The sequence below is a fragment of the Aquarana catesbeiana genome, linkage group LG01 (assembly GCF_042186555.1).
Source record: "Aquarana catesbeiana isolate 2022-GZ linkage group LG01, ASM4218655v1, whole genome shotgun sequence".
NCBI classification, from domain to species: Eukaryota; Metazoa; Chordata; class Amphibia; order Anura; family Ranidae; genus Aquarana; species Aquarana catesbeiana.
In genome coordinates, this window is record NC_133324.1 from 633,593,792 (window position 1) to 633,611,488 (window position 17,697).

At 41.5% G+C, this 17,697-nt stretch overlaps 1 protein-coding gene across 1 annotated transcript in view; it reads right to left on the bottom strand.

Moving 5' to 3' along the window:
* Positions 1 to 3,188: 3,188 nt before the first annotated feature.
* Positions 3,189 to 17,697, bottom strand: part of GPRIN3 (GPRIN family member 3) — a 298,801-nt gene continuing 284,292 nt past the window's right edge. Inside the window, exon 3 of the mRNA XM_073601039.1 lies at positions 3,189 to 16,863. Coding sequence (XP_073457140.1) covers positions 14,576 to 16,774 — 2,199 coding nt within the window. The 5' untranslated portion in view covers positions 16,775 to 16,863 and the 3' untranslated portion in view covers positions 3,189 to 14,575. The remainder of the gene's footprint in view (positions 16,864 to 17,697) is intronic.

A 17,697-nucleotide genomic window follows, 5' to 3' on the forward strand; every position in this document is an offset into this window, starting at 1 on the left:
GGGACTTCAGTAGGGAACCAGGAAGTGAAGCCGCACGGTTTCACTTCCTGATTCCCCTACCGATGATGGCGGCGGCAGCAGCCGAGACCTGACAGACAGATCGGCTTCCGACATTGCGGGCGCCGTGGACAGGTAAGTGTCCATATATTTAAACTTAGCAGCTGCAGTACTTGTAGCTGCTGGCTTTTAAAATTTTTTTTTTTCGGCGGACCTCCGCTTTAACCTCCCTGGCGGTATGATTATTTCAGATTTTAGGTGCTGAAAGCGGTACAATTATTTTGCACAGAAATATGGCGTTTCATATTGTAGGCCTGTAATTCTTAGGAATAGTTCACTTAAATCTGTCCAAACAAGAGTCTAGTAGACATCCCGGGTATGATAAAGTTTGAAAAACGAAATAAAAAATTATAATATAATAAATAACTATAAATAATTAAAACACATAATAATATAATAATAATAAAAAATATATAATAATGTAATCAAATCAAAAACACTGAAATTTGCACAGTTGCAGAATTTTAGCTTTTATTACTTTTATTGTTTGATGACGGATCTCTCCACAAATCACTATCGCTCAATTCTGCAAGTGATTATAATTTATTATCGCTTTTTTCTAGCTGGTCTAAAACCACTTTTGATGTAAAGAGACAGTTTTGGTTGCTATGGACAATCTCCAGTTTCCTGGCAGAAAGAACAGTTTTATATATATAAAACTGCATGCAGGACACTGGGCAGACCACTAGGGACAAAGGGGATGTGTAGTTATTTGATACAGTACTGTAATCTGTAAGATTACAGTATGCTGTATCTATACTATGTGTTTCACTTTTGAATTTACCGCCGAACTCCGTCCCCGTGCGTCGCAACGCTCGCAGGGAACGGAGCTCGGCACTGTGAATCGAGCGAGACACAGCGGCTCGCCGATCACAGCGGGGAGACATCGCAGGAACCAGGGGACAAGGTAAGTAATCTCTTCCTGGATCCTGCTATGCAAGCCCGAGTCTGGCTCGGGGATACCGCTTTTGGTATGTAAAATCCACCCCGAGCCAGACTCGGGAATACCGCCAGGGGGGTTAAGAGGTTGAAATTAATTAATGCTTCATCTCTTCTCACACTTGATGAAAACTTTTTTTGTCCAATGCTATAGAATAATAAAATTTTTTTCCGTGGAATGGATCTAGATGTTGTTGTAGGAATATAACATTGTGCCATGATGACCAAACATCTGCACCAGGGCTGTGGTTCAGGCTTGCCACTACCATGGGTTTGAGGTGAATCCTGCTGGTTTGAGATCCATATCCATTGTCCAAGTGAATAATTGTGCAGATTCGCCAAGGAGAATATCTTTAAAGCATAATGTATTGTATGGACCTTGAACTATGTCTAGCAGGCTTAGTAGGGGCAATAAGAGACTTCTGTGTTAGCCAGTCCCCTTACTATAAAAGCGAGGGAGGGCGGGGCAGTTATACTTTCAATGAACTGGAATCTGTTGCGAAGAAAGCAATATGGAAAGCTGATGAACTGCATAGGGAGGTCAGTTGGGAAACGACACGGCTGCAGCTCAGTGTATTCAAGCAGAGGGAGCCGCTGTCAAAATACTGTGCCCCAGCTGGGGGGGATTCCTCCATCCACACAAGCATGGTGAACCTGTTTTTTCCTACAGCCCACCAGCTGAAGGCAAAAAAGAAAAACTAACTGTCTATGCCCAGCTTTAGATTTAAATATTTGAATGGGTGCTATTCCTTTAACATCTTCCCAACCTCGTAAAACATTTCTGCAGCATCAAAGTGAGTGGACCTTTGCGCCTAGCCACAGCACATGTGTCCACAGCAGTTAGAGAGCCTATCCCAACAGTCATGATTGGGAAGCCAGATTGCCTTCTGCCATTAAAATCCATATAAAGAGCTCCTGGGAAGCAGAGTGAGGAGGTACCACCATTAGCCTGCACACCCTTCCAAACTGATTGTGAACAACAGTGCAGGATAGGATGAGTGTTAGCTTTTACAAAAAGGTATATGTCCATGAGGTTTAAACTTGTTGAAAAGAATCAAATAGGATTTACTGTGATGTACATTGATATCAGCAGTTCTAGTGTCAGCAAACATTTTACGCTAAACTCAAGTACTGAAACTGTGATATCAGTAAACCAAATCTATTAAATTACATATTTATAGTTTTTTTTGCATAATAACAAAAAAGGGCTTTGTTTATGCTGATAGCATGGACATAATTGTCACTTAAAGCTGATCCTGAAATTCAACGTTAGATTTCAGCCAGAATTGCATGAATTTTTTTGTCCTGAGCCAAATACAAATTTCAGGGTTATTTTTGGTGGTGTGGTTTTCCCAAAGGCTTCTGGAAGCCCTGTGACCTCCAAATGATCAATCGGACAAGCTAGAGCTTCCTCCCCACATTCCTCTCTCTTTACTGTAGCCAAATGGAAGAAGGCAATGTAGGGAAAACGGAATAGCAGAATGCGCCAGACTAAATGCAGTAGTATAGGAACAATTTATTAAAAAGACAATTGGCAACTCACATTTGGAACATCAAGCAATAGCATATCTTCATTATGTAGTGGCCTGCTTCCGTGTAGCCTGCTCAGTGTGGTCTGGAAGGACACTGCTGTGACCGCCAGCCAGGTAATCTGCAGTTGTGAAAGGAACCAGGAAGTCCTGCGAACCTTGCTGGAATGCACAGGGTGCTTGACAAGATGTGGTGTCACCGCCAACGGAACCAGAAGCAGATAGGCATTACGCATTTCAGAGCCCTTCAGCTTACTTGTCAAACCATTTGGTGCCATGGAGACATTTCTTCACACTGTGGGCATAGCCAGTTCGGGTACAGAGCCCAACTCAAAGCAATAACTTACTTTCTGTAGTTCAGTTTTTTAAATGAATGGGTCATGCTACTTATTACCTACACCAACTGCTATTTTTACCTTACCACCCAAGGTTCCTGCCACCTGCCAGGCCCAACCTCTGGCTAATATCTAAAGCTGGCCATAGACAGATAGCTTTTTTTTTTGTTCTTACTTGCTGTGCTTCCCAGGCAGATCTTAGGTAGTCCTTCATACTGTAACTTCAAACAGAAATATGTAGGTGGTTTGTGTAGTAACTGCTGAGCTTCCTCCTGGAAAGTTGTCATTGGCTATGAGTAAACTCTTTATTGTTGAATAATGTCCAATGCATTGTTTAATTGATATTTATTACAGATCCGTGACACAAAGGCATTTATTTATTTATTTCAGGTATAGTTTCATTAATGTTTACATACTAATATAATAAAAATGTCCATGTCATTTTTTTTCTTTTAAACATAATGATAGTTTTAGCTCTGAAAAGTGTGCCAGAAAATATTTATTTCTTTAAATTAAAAAAAAAAAAGGTTACTTTATCGCTATAGCTCTTGACACATAAAATGACATTCTTCTTTTCAGCAACATCTGGTTTACAAGAGTTAACAATTTATTACATCATAATACATACAGACCGGATGATCCTTAGGCTTAGTTCACACATATGGCCCTTCAATGCTGCTATTTGTTGGCGTTTTTTTCTCCCAACGAACAAGAGAAAAGCAACAAGCACATTGGTGCCGATGAAAGATTTGCTTCCCGTGTTTTTCTTCTTTCAGCAAGAGAACAACACAAACATAAGTAGAACCAAAAAGCTACACGTGTACACAAGCCTTAAAGAGTGATTTAAGCAATTGTCTGGAATAGCTTTCTGTACAGTGTTTACACAAAACATGGGTCAGGAATAACGGCATCTCTACTTTTTTTCTAAAGCACACTGGAAACACTGGAGGCTGCCTATTATTATAGGAGGGCAAGTTAAAAATAACTATTATTTGTTCATCTCAAATACTCGAAGAAGAGAACATTTTGTGGGCTACAGTTATTGAAATACTACAATCACATGGAGACTTGACAGAGATTTTCTCAAATACAAAACTTTTCATTGTAAGGACACGTTAACTTCCCAAGACTGACACGATTCGTAGTAAAGTTCGTCTTGTAAATAAAACACCCTCTGGGCACATTGAAAATGCATTTTTGAAGTATGTCGTAAATCAAAATCAAGTCATAAATATTTACACTCAAAACGACTTTTTTTTATATTGCTCTTAGAGAAGAATAAGATGAAGCATATTCTAAAATATATATTTATCTAAACTAATTAGAAATATCTGACCTAACAAGAAAAAACATTTTTTTTTTTGCTATTCCATAGAACAATGCAATTAAATAACACAATATTTTATTGGTCAGTCAATGCAAATGAATTTTGTAACTGTGGAATAATGGGTAAAATGCACAATATTACCCAGCATGCATTTGGGTCACACATCACTGTTATGTTCAGTGTCTCCTAGGATTAGCATGGATTGATAATTCAGTGGGTCAGTTATTCGGATTAATCCTTCTGTGCTCAAGCTGGAAAATCCTCTAAACCTGCAGTTTTGTGTATCCTAGGAGAGGAGCAGGAGGTTTAGAAACATGTATTGCTTCAAATAAATGGTACTCAAGACGTGTAACCATTACTTTCCAACATACAATATAATAACCTAAATATAAAAAAATGCATTCATAACGTTAATCTTTAGAAATCTGCAATTGGTATATGAATACAAAAATAAGCTTTGAGTTTTAATTCAGATCAATTCAATGCATGAACAGTTTAGCTGCAGTGTATCAAATAGCCATTTTTAGGAGATTTTAAACACACGGGGTTGATTAAAGGCAAATAGGCTGTTTAATTTGCAAGGGATCTTGCCCCTGAACTTAGTGAATGTGGTGAAGTTTGAATTTGCAAAGAATACCCAATCACAGAAAAGGTAAAAAATCACAAGGAAAAAAAAACAGCATTTTTGCTTGCACAACATTGAATGATGGAAGTCAGCAGAGCTTCACCTTGTTCAATAAGCTCTAAGGCAAATGCCCTTGCAAAGTGCACATTTCCTTGCAAAATAAACAGCCTATTAGCTTTAGTAAACGAACCTCGCTGCAACAGCCTAATGGGACTTGCAAAGTTAAACATGTTATATTCTGTTGTAAAACACATGGTCCCACCCGCTGCGTATTGACTACAATCACACAATGCCAAATTGATAAGGCAGCCCAGACATCCCCATCTACTGGTTATAAAATGGGTCTCACAAGACTTGCAGACAGCTAGGGCAATGCAAATCCAAAATATAAGCAATCTTTTTGCACCTATCCTAGATTTCAATTCAGCACAGAGATTTCCTAAAGCCTTTTACACATTAACAGTTTTTTTCCTGGTTGAAAGAAAAAAAACCTGACAACTTCGGTCGGAGCCACTGTACTAATTGATCGAAGTTAGTACAGCAATCTCCCCCGCTGAGCTTACTGTGTTCTGATCAGCACTCTCAGCCATTGGCAGAGAGCGCTGATCGGGAGCTGGTCGGCTGCTGATTTTCCAGCATGCTCATCCGACAGAAGCCGGCCAAGTGGCTTCTGTTGGACCAGCTAACATAAACACGGGTCGAATCTCGGCAGGTTTTTAATGAGCCGGCCGATGTCTCCCGACATTCAGCTTGTGTGTCCTAGAAATAACTGATACGACAGCTAAGACTTGGTTTTCTAGTCATCTTATATGTAATATTGCCCCTTTAATAAGCCTGCTATCTATACATCTGAAGTTTTTAATATTTTATATAATTTATTATGATATAATAATATTAATAATAGTATATAAATTTCATCAGAATATTTTTTTGCATTTGTATATATATTGATATAGCAGCTATTTAGTTCTGGGAGACATTTACAATATAAGTCTGGGGAAAATGGGGATACTGTATATTTGTAAATTTTTGATCAAGATCTAGTTTATTGCATTTAGACCACTGATAGATCATTTCTAATTGGTTATTAAATGACTACATTTAGCACCTTGTTCTTTGCATGGCTGAGTAAGCCATCAACCTTATTCAATAAAAAGTTCTAACTTCTAACTACTAATTCTTAAAGAGACACTGTCACCTCGCCTATTTGGAGTAAAATTAAATGATCTCTTCAAAGCCCATTCACTAGCAAGCAATTGTGCTACAAGTTTGAAAATGACTTGCTAGGCTATTGCTAGACTATTGCTAGACTTGCCAGGCTTCACAAATTTGTTGCACAATTGCAATTAAGTCCACATTGCATGACTCCAGATCAACTTTCTTTGCAAACATTCTGCAAATCTGCTGCAAGTTCTGGTTTAGTTATGTTGTGCAATAGTCATCCCACCACAGAGGTCACTGTGGCTTGCAGAGCTCTTGCTGTAGACTCACCACTACAACTTTGTTCTTGTTGTAGACTCACCATTGCAACTTTGCTCTTGCTAGAGGCTTGCCACGCAAATTTGCTACAAATTGGTAACGTTTCAACTAGAACTTGTGCTTCAAGTGCTCTGCAAGTGTACAACTTGCTAGTGAAAATGTGCAGCAAGTTAACAGACTTACAATTCAACACTGCCACAAATTTGTGGCAAGTTATCCTTGCTATCTGGGCTATACTCAAATTCACAGTGCTCCCCCACCATTCTCTTTTTTTTCCATCACTGCCATCACATGCCATACTTTGTGCCTCTGGGTATACGGGAGCATATGATCTCTTCTCCTAATGTCATGCTCATCCTCAACAGCCAATCGATAAGTCTGAACACTTTCACATGATGAAATGGATAGCATTATTTTCACCAACACCGGGTAATTTGCTTTGACTGCGAGAGAGGTAGAGCAGTGAGGGAGAACTGTGCAGGATAGTATAAAATTGTCAGGGAGTGGACTTTTAAGAGACCCTGTCACCAATTTAAAAAAAATGTATATTCATTATCAATGTGTCTTGCTACGAAATTCCAGAAAAAGTTAATTTCCTAGCACAGCCACAGTTCCCCCTTCCTCCTGCCATGTTTTAGCCCTCCACTCGTGATTTAGATGAATGGTCTGGCAACAGGATCTATTTAAGACAGTGGTTCTCAACCTGGGGGTCGAATGACGATTTTCCAGGGGTCACCGAATCCTGGGCTGTTCCTGAAGCCTGCACCCCACTCCCAGACTTTTCGCGGCCGCCCAGCTGGGCTGTTCCTGGAGCCCGTGGTCGCCAATCCAGCCTCTTCGCAGCTGCCCATTCAGTTCACGGCATGGCTGGGGGTCAGAGACTAGGAGTCAGATGGCTGGTGAAGAATGTGAAGTGGGAGGGGCTGGAGGAGGCCCTATCTCCTAAATTCGGCATAGGTATCACTGCTGTGAGACACCACAAAGTCGGAAACACAGTGAGTAACACTACCTGTGATTATAGTTGCCATTAAAAGTCCCCACTACAGTTCTCAGATCAGCAGATGACCTTGATCAAGAGCACCTAAGTTGGATGATCAAAACTCCCCGAGCACTGCCACTCATCCCAACTCCCCACCAGCATTGCCACTCATCCCAACTCCCCACCAGCATTGCCACTCTTCCCAACTCCCCACCAGCACTGCCACTCATCCCAACTCCCCCCACCATGGAGTAAGAGAAGGAATAAAAATATAGAATGCATGGAAGGGAGCAGAAACGAGGGGGAGGAACAAAGAAAAAGGGAGAGAAAGAATCAGAGAAAGAACAAGAAAGACGGCTAGAAAGAGAGAGAGATGGGGGGGGGGGGGAGAAATTAGGCTAGTAAGAGATAAAACGGAAAGAAAGAGGACAAAGAGAAAGAGCGGTACATCCTAAAATGTATCATAAGGGGTTTTAATACTGTACGAGTGGTAGGGAATCAGGGAGCGCTAAATATCCGTGGGTTAGGGGCGCAAATGACTTGTCTTGCCTTGGGTGCTGACACACCCACGCTACTAAAATAATTTTACTGTTAGGGGTCCCCACAACTTGGGAAATTTTATCCAGGGGTCATGGCACTAGTAAGGTTGAGAACCATTGATTTAAAAGGTCTTGTTACTTTGCCTTGAATGGAGAAGTAGACAGGTTCTCTTAAAGTGCAATGACCAAAAGCACCAATCATTAAATTTTTTTATAAGTTATTGCATTAAAGGATTAGCACTTAAAGGAGAAGTAGGGCCAAAGCTCCTTTGGCCCTACTTCTCCAGTGGGTCACTGGAGTTCACTTTGTTCTGCACTCATGTGACCTGTATTTGGCCAGCAGCTAGCTAAAGTCCACTGTCGGCTGACATCACAGAGCTGGTCCAGGCTCTGGAGAGATTGTAACTTTAATATCAGGATCCACCCAGATGCCTGGACCGGAAGCTGGCTCAGCCTCTCAGCGATCCACTGAGATCTTGAGCCAACCACTCCAGCCCCCCAGCACAGCCCGGCACTCCAGTGCCGGAAGGGCGAAACAGAGAGCCGGTGACTGTCGGTCACCATTCTCTGCTCACTGAAGACCGAGAAATGCGCGATCATGAGTTTTTGATTGCTCAGTTCTCGGTCTTAGAGGTGGCAGGGAACAGATGCAGCATCACAGTGATGCTGCATCCACCTAAGTGAGTATAAATGTTTAATGTTTTAATACCTATACTTTGGTAATGGCCTTTGCTATTCCTTCTCTTATCCCATCCAACAGTACCTGAGCATAGAGGCTGTTGTGAGCCCTTTTGGTGTTCCCTTACTTACATCGGAGTTATCCCTACACAGCAGCTGTAAAACTATGTTTAAAGGCATAATCCACTTTAAAAAAAAAATTAGTAAATGTGCCCATATTGAAAAAAGAAAAAATGTCAATTTTTTAAGTTTTTGCATTTGAGTCTGCTGAGTATTCCAACTGGGACCAGGGGATCGTGGGTGCAATACACAGGCTCTGGCAGACTAATCCTTCTTCCCTAGGTCTGTGCCAAAGTATGGACTTTCAAGTGGTATTAAACCCAAAAACAAATTTATTATATTGCAGCTTACCATTTCTTAGATGTGATGGCTGCCTTCTTTTTAAGGCTTTCTTTTTTCTATTTGTATCTAGTGAACCAGTCAGTTAGGCACCTTTCACACATGTGGACCGTTTGTCCATTTTTCATCCATCCATTGACGGATGAAAAATAGACATCAAAAAAATAGATATAAATGGTTGATCATCCATTTACATCTACTTCTTTCATCATCTGTTTTTTTAAATGGATCAAAGCCCTATTTTTACTCCGTTAAGAAAAAGGAACGGACAAAAAACGGATGTAAACGGACAAACAGTCAGTTTTTGCATGAAAAAATGGCTCTGGCACTCAAGTGGTTAAGGACTCTAGCTGGAGTATGTAAAAAACGGATGAAAACAGATGACAAACTGATGTAAACTTCATCTGCTTTTTCTTTGAATAAACGTGACTGAACTGATGAAACAAACGGTCACATGGGTGCCTCCACCAAGGCGGAATCCGCTTGCTCAGCAGGGGATCTCTCCGCTGATCCCCGCTGAGCAGGAGGATGACAGGTCCGTGTCCACTATGTAAAGTGGACATGGACACAGTCCTGCTCTCCTCTATGAGGCAAGCGGATGGAAACAGACCGCCTGTCCATTTCCATTCAATGCCATCAAATCCGATCTGCCAGATGGATGGGGAATAGGACCACCATCTGTCTCTTTTTGGGGACAGGATCAGATCGGACAGCGGCGGGTGTCAGCAAACAGGTGTTCACTGTCATCCGCCACACCATATCAGAGACTGTAGGGTCTGATCAGGTCCGCCTGAAAAACTGATTGGCAGACCTGATCAGACAACCTGTGTGATAGGGGCCTAAGTCTGTTGTTTTTTTAAAAGAAAAAGTTCTCCAGCAGAATGTATCAGTTACTGTTTACTGTAACTGGTTATAAAGTGTTAGCTGGAGCTTGGCTTCAATATGTTAATGTATTTTATTCTGCTAGTACATCTAACATTCCCTTCCCCCCAGGCTGACAGTGTTGCTTTCCAAAGGTGTCTCTGTGCTCCTTCATCCAGAGTGGGGGCCATTTAATACAGGGAGGTGTGTTACTGGCCAGATCACCTGGTGAAAACAGAGGGAAAAGAAAACTAGGACAGCCACCATAATTGGTAAGCTGTAATATATTACATTTTTGGCTTAATGTGTCTAATACCACTTTCAGTTATGAACCTGGAGGCTGTATCAATGGACTAGGAGTGCAGTGACGTCAGCGCACTTGTGTTCAACTGATAAATACAAATTCCTCTGCTGCAGTGGGGAATCCGTCCCCGCTGGGAGAAGACAGTGATTATTGCTAGCGGCTATACCAGCCGCTAGCAATATCCCAAGTAAAATCCGACAGGCTGGTTGTAAACCCAAGTTGATCGATCGATCAACTTAATACATTCAGCCTGCCCATACATGGTTAGAATCAGCAGGAACCGGCCGAGATTCAAACTGTACATGGCTTGCCTATGACGTAAGTCTGTCTAGATATAATGACACAACTTTTTTTATGCTTTTAAACATGTTTTCTCGTATCAGCTAGCTAATACAGGGGTCTTTTTGACAACGGAGCAATAATGAGCCTTTAATTTTTAGAAAAGACAGAGTGCAGGCTGGGATCTTCAGTAATATTTCTTATTGCATGTATCTAATGAGTAATGGGGGTGGGTAGTCTTGCTTCATAATGCATTAGAGCTCCATTCATAAGAAATAGGCGACGTGTGCTTTAATTACTCCCTGGTCATGGTCCAGTGCAATATTGGTGTATTGTGAATAAACAAGGATACAGGAACCCTCTTCTAAAGTGACATGAGTCTATTTAGGGTGAATAAGACTGACCTGGTAAATGGTTAAAAGAACTCTTTTACCAGCAAAATTTAGAGAACAAATTATTAATATTTACCTATCACTATTATGCAGGACCTCAATAGTGCCAATAGTTTGCCCAGCATGTTACAATATAGTGAGATAGTACAGATACAATACAATTCAAGGATTTGAATGGCCCTGCTCATGAGAGCTTACAATCTAAAAGATTCCAGGTTCCTTTTTTGTTATCAAAGAAAAAGCATTTAACTTATTTCACTTCTCTTTGACTGACTTTCAATATAAATTGACTTTGATGGTTTTGATACATACCGCAACAGAAATTAGGGGAATTTCAGACTTTGCCAGATTCACCTGATTTAGTTTGAATATGGTAAATAAGGCCCTAGCTTTTTTTTTAGTGTATGTTTGGGCAAAATAAAAAATAAATTATTAGTACATTTCTGCAATTCATGGACATTTACCAAATGTTTGGCCCTTTTAAAAATGTTGCAAGTACAGAAAAATTGTCATTGATCCTGTCAGAAATCCTGTGGGCTTATAAGTTCCTGTGAGAACCAAAAAAAACAGCCTCTGCCACTTTGAACTCCCAGGCAGCATTGTCAGCCCTGCATAAATTCTCATCTGCTGAACTACAGAACACCACCTCTTATGCTATGGAGACAAAGGTAGGGGGATGTATTCTGTAGTACAAGAGGCAGAAATAGGGCAGGGATTGACAACACTGCTTGGAATTTTTAATACAACAGATGTAGTATTGTCAGCTCATTACAGGACGTTAGAGATTCACTGGATTTCTGGCAGCATTAACAGGTACAGTATTTCGTATGTATATAAAGTGTTTGCAAAGGACAGTACATAGGAAGATGTGCAATCCCTGCAGAGATGTACAGCATATGTTTTTGTGTCTAGACATACACTTTAACTTATTATATGAAATTCAGAAGAACCCGTTATTAATAATGCATAAAAACTATCCAGAGGAATGCTAAGATCAAAACATTTAAATTCTGGCATGTCTAGACAATAAACAGTCTGCAGGACACACACAAAGTTGTCACTGTTATATGCTAGGGTGGAAGATAAGCATCAAACTAACAAGCATACATAAATAACAGTTATTCACATGTAAAAAACATCAGGAATACCTTATGCAATAGAATGTACTATGCAGATACTTGAATGTTCACCTTCACTTGGGGATGTGGCTTTATGGGCTCTGTCTCACTGAGAGACAGGTAAGACTGGCTGAGGGGCTAGGGACAATATATTATAAGCAGTGGCGGCTGGTGGGTTCTTCTTTTGGGGCGGCAAGCAAACAACACCCCCCCCTCGGCAGCGTGGCATGGCACTGAAAGAGTACCACCCACCTTCCCCCGTGTGGCGGGGATGTGGAGTCCTCTCCTGCTCTCCTAGAGTGCGGGCTGCGGCAGCTCCGGTGTCCGCTCCTCCAGCTTCCTCCGCCATGTCTCCTCTTCCGCCAAAGCGCTAGGCATCCAACAGGATTGCCTGTCGCTTTGGCCAATCAGGACACAGGTCTCACAGACCTGCCTCCTGATTGGCGGGGAGGAACTTTAGTGTGAAAATAGAAAAAATTAATTTGCTATGATCACACAAACTGGGTGGCTTTGGAGCGCAATGCTCTGCACTCCGAGGCCATCCTTTTTTGAAGCCTTTAAGAGTATCTGGCTATAATCAGGTGCTTAAAAAAAAACACCCACTCTGCATTGGAATCCATGGTCCGGCACCACTGATATGTAGATCAGGGCGCCGGACGCATGGATAGGGGAAGCGGTGCCCCCTCTATGGACGGGCCGCCACTGATTATAAGCCCAACTGCCAGGAAGGTGCAGTTACACTTTAAAGCTGAACTCCAAGCAGATATAAAAGACACAAATAATGCAGCTCTGTATTCATTCATACATCATGTTTTTTTCTTTTTGCAAGCAATGTAAGTACCTGGGTAGGGAGAAGCACAAGAAAGCAATCAGTTGTGCTGCAGTGCCTACATGTGAACAAAGGACATGCTAACAGGAGGAAAGAATAGAGCAACAGAGAAATTAGCTCATCAGTTATTAGTTAATGCTTCATTGACACTTTCCAGTTACAGGCTGAAGAAAGGACAAGATCTGTTACAGTTAGGGCTTGGTTAGACTTGTGGTTGTGGAGGCTTTAAAAATGCACGGTTGAGCTGCATTTTAGCACCATAAGCTGCAAAGGCAGCAGATGGGGGTGTTTACATGCTGTGGTTATGATGCTTTGCACCTGCACCAAAAACTAGCACTCCTGCAGTGAGCCCACCAAACACAGTCCATTCAAATGAATGGGGAAGCACTGCAAACATTGCATTGCACACGGTTTCAGGGTTGAGACAATAGAGAAAATTCAGGTTTTCTTGCCCTGCCAGATAGGGCAGTGCTTTGTGGCAGAGCTATGTAAGTGTGGTTTATACAAAAATACAAATCCTTTGGCTGGTATTACACTTTCCTTATATGTGCTTCATTTGTGTATGTGCCTTTTAAACCAGGCAAAAGGATCCTGTTTCTCCAGATAATGAATATTTCTTAAGGAATTCATGTTGCTGCAACACGATCGCTATATATTGCTATAATGCAGTACACCTCAATCTATTTAAAGTGGATTTCCTTCTCAATAACACAAACATGGAAGGCTACATTCACATGGGTGACTAGCACCGTTGCGAATTAATCTGTTGATTCCTGCAGCTATTTCAGCCACTTTCGGCCACCGAGCTCTGTACACTTTAATGACTAGTCAGCGGTGGCTGCAGTTTTCTGCTCAGCCAGCGATTACCTGCGGTGATTGCTGCTGGATATACTTTGTATGCTGCTGTCTTCTGCACCTGTGCAAATGTAGACTAAGGCTGGGTTCACACTTTGTGCGGCGTAGGGCACAGTAGGGGGGTCTGGTGCATCCCCGTTCACTGTTTCAGGTCCAAATTTTTGCCTGAATTCAGACCTGAAACTGAGCCAAAGACGCTCAAGACCCTTCTGCTGTGCGCTCCGCGGCCGCCGCAGAGATGTGTGAACCGGCTCCATTGAGAGCCGACCACACTCTCCTGTTATGCAAATTGGATGCAGAGAAACCCACATCCATTTTGCATAAATGTGAACTGCACCCATCAGTTAATTAGAATTCACTCTGGGTCCACTGAAACAGTGAGCTTGTAAGGCAGGACATACGTTGGATATTTTCAGAGTAACTTCCTGTTAGCTAATTGATGGGCTCTTTAGATGGATTTACTGCTGGTCATGATTCTCCATTTGAATCATGACTATTTTTTTGCATTGAAATTTTCTTTAAGTGTTTTAACTTTTTTTTTCCCAATACACAGTATACAATCCTACTCAATCCTACACGCCACTCTGAATCTAAGCACACAGATTTCACATATTTGCTACAATGTATAAAAGTGTTATCACTCATTCTCATCATAAACATTTTTAAACTGAAAAAGGCCCATGTGATAAAGGCGTTTCTGGCACAGCATTTAACGGCATATACTTCACCATTTTAAGATCTATATTGTTTCTTTGTTAATGCTTTTCTTTTTTTAGTGATGACCATACAAATTTACATTTACAAAACCTGTATCAAATATTGACTAAAGAAAAACAGCAAGTGACTTTATTCTAGAGTATCCACCAAGCAATGAAAACCAAAGTAAAGTGATATTTCATTATAAAACCGAGTGATGTGACAATCACTCTAAACTTTGTACGTAATCAAATAAAAAATGTCCATAACATTCTTAAGTGCAAAAAAAAAGCAAAAATAAAAACTACCGAATGATGTGGGTATGGATGAAAACTGTTCACATCTCGAGAGAAAGTCACTCTAACACAGATGATGCAGGAGGGTGACTACAGCAGTTGGGTCGTCTGAAATTCTTAAGAATAGATTGAAATACTCTGTGCTGTCTTCTTTTGTGCTTTTTCCCTGATGAGTCTGAACAAATTGATTTACGGTTTTGCTTTAGCTGAGCCCTAATCATTTTCTCATGTTCTCTGATTTGTCTCTGTAAGTGATTCTGTATGGCAATGCCCAAAGCTTCTGGGTCCATAGAAGCTCCATACACCTCCCATGTCATGCCCTGTTCATCCCAGACTACATCCTTCACGCTTTTAGCTTGCTGCTTTGCTTGGCTCTTTCCTTCTGCGCTTGAACTTGGACTTGATTTTTTTCCGTGTGGTTTAGCTGGTTCAGAGGTAGGTAGAGTGACCAGAATTGGTTCTTTTTTATCTTCCCTAGCTTTCCTTAAACGTGGAGTGAGCTGAACCGCACCCTGGTTATAATCAGAGGCAGGTCTGGTTTGCAAGCTTATACTGCTTGACCTTTTGGCATGCTCACCATCATCCTGATCCTTCCTAATGAGGACTTCAAGTACTTCTTCCACCTGACCTCCAGTAGCCCCAATACTGCTGTTAACCTCTACTTCAACATGAAGTGGGGTTGGTCTCTCCTCCTTCTTTGGCTTTTTAATGTCAGTGGTGATGATAGCTTGGGTGGAACCCTGTTCATTTGTAATTTTGAAATGAAAGGGTTTCCGATCTGAGCTACCTTCACCTGGAACAGTAAGTGTGTCTGTCTGTTCACTTTCTTGACGAATATTATGAAGCTGGATATTTTCTACTCCACTTAAATGGTGAAGCCTAGCTTTACTGCCCAATTCATGGGCTGCTCTGAATTGAGCTTGCTCGTTAAACAAATCTTTTGCTCTCTGGCCAGTTTTAGGCTGAGTACTGTTATCTATATTGATTTGGTAAACAGGTTTCACATTCATTAAAATTGGGGAAGCGTTACCCATTTGCATTTGTGGCATTGGATGACACAACCCTTGTCCATCCATCTCATTTCTATATAAAACCTGTGAGTTCCTTGCTAGATCAGGATGCTGAAAAGGAGACCGTACCATATCTGGAGGACTTTTACTGTGCAATTGTAGAGCCTGTGAACCCTTTGCATCTTGTCCCTGAAAACATACTTTTGGAGCCAAGTGGTTTTGAGAGAGCTGTGAATGCAGTGCAAAGTTTGCACGGTCCATCTGAGCGTTTCCAGGGTTACCTTGATAAATGATACATACTTGTTCCTGTCTTTCCTTTAGTACTGGAGAATTAGCCTTCAAAAATGCAGCTAATATGCTTGGACTAGTGGAAACAGATTTATTCTCTACATTTGCTACAGCTTGTACTTCGGCGTCTTGAGTAGCTAAAATTTCTACCTGTGATGTCATAGTTCCCATTTCCCTAAACTTGCATACTAATTGCAAATCTAGTGCTTCGTGGTCTCCATTTGTGTTCAAATCATCTTCCAAAATGCTAACATGAGAACACTTGTCAGATGACAGGACAGTTTGGATATTTTTTACCTTTTCCTCTTCTTGAACTATATCTTTAGCATATATTTTTTCTTCCTGAGTGTCTGCTGACATTGTCTCTTCGCTGGTTACAGTGATATGCCCATTCTTTACCTCATCTAGGTTTCCAGACTCCATGTTTGGTGACATTTCAGTTAGCTGGGTTGCAGTTGTACAGGTCTCTACTGTAAGCTGTGCTTTAACAACCTCTTCTAATACAGTTCTGTTTTTTTGCATGTTACTCTCCTCTGTTGCTGGTTCATCACTTGTCAAGTGGGTTACATTGGTTGTTGCTATGGATGTGGCTAATAGTACTGTGTTATCATTAGGAGAGGCATTATAGGTAGGATCTTTGATAGTTTTTGTGTCTTGCTCTGATAAATTATCTGCCCCTGAAGGTGGCAAGGGTTCTGATTGACTACTAGTCCGAAATAAAGGTGAAGTCTTGTTTGCTTCCTCTGGTTCATGTTCACATTTATTTTCATTATCAGAGCTTTTCACGGATGGATTGCAATTTTGATTTGATAAACAAACATTTGATATTTGTGTAGCATTTCCGTTACTACTGGGAGATGCATCTTTAACCTGGTGAGACGTTGCCAAGGAAGGACTTTCATCTTCAGCAGATGTGGGTGATGTTTTGGCAGATCCCACAGGATCAGGTACAGTCCCCATGGAATCTTCCTTCCTTGGTTACAGTTTCTAGGCAGGATTGTCCAGAGAGGAAAGGAAGCAGGTTTTAAAAGCTGGTGAAGTTCTTATACCTTTAAAAAAGAGAAAAAAATGTGTTATTAGGAACAATTTTTAAATTACCTAAGATAAACTTACAAATGTCACAAAAAGGATGGTCCAGTGGGATGGGGGGGGGGGGGCAGACCCCGCCCTTCCTTTTTGACATCTCCCACTTTTCATAAGCCCCACCCTTTATAGAATCCACCCACTCCATCCCCTGTATTCCATTTGCTTCCACCCATAGTGTCAGGAGTATACAGCTCAGCATCTCAGGACAGAGTATACAGCCCCAGAATTACAGGACAGAGTATATAGCTCAGCCTCACAGATCAGGGTATATAGCTCAGCATTACAAATAGGTGTATATAGTCCAGTATTACAGATAGGTGTATATAGCCCAGAATTACAGATAGAAGGTATATTACAGGTATACAGGTATACATTCTGACTATTTTTTTAATGTAATTCTAAATATTAATTTTCAAGCATTAAGGCCTCTTTCACACGGGGCAGATCAGTCATGATCCGCCCCGTGAACACACGCTGGCTCAGCGGGGATCGCTCCGCCGATCCCCGCTGAGCAGGAAGATGACAGGTGCATCGCTGCACGCTGTGCAGCGACGGACCTGTCAGAGCGCCGCTCTCCCCTATGGGGGGATCGGATGATGACGGTCCGTAGTGTCCGTCGTCATCCGATCCGATCCGAAAACGGAGGGAAAAGTAGGTTTTTCCTCCGTTACACTTTTCGGATCGGAGCGGGGTCGGATGTCAGCGGACATGTCACCGCTGACATCCGACGCTCCATAGGGATGACTGTATGTCCGTTTTTCATCCGAAAACGGATGGATGAAAAACGGACATACGGA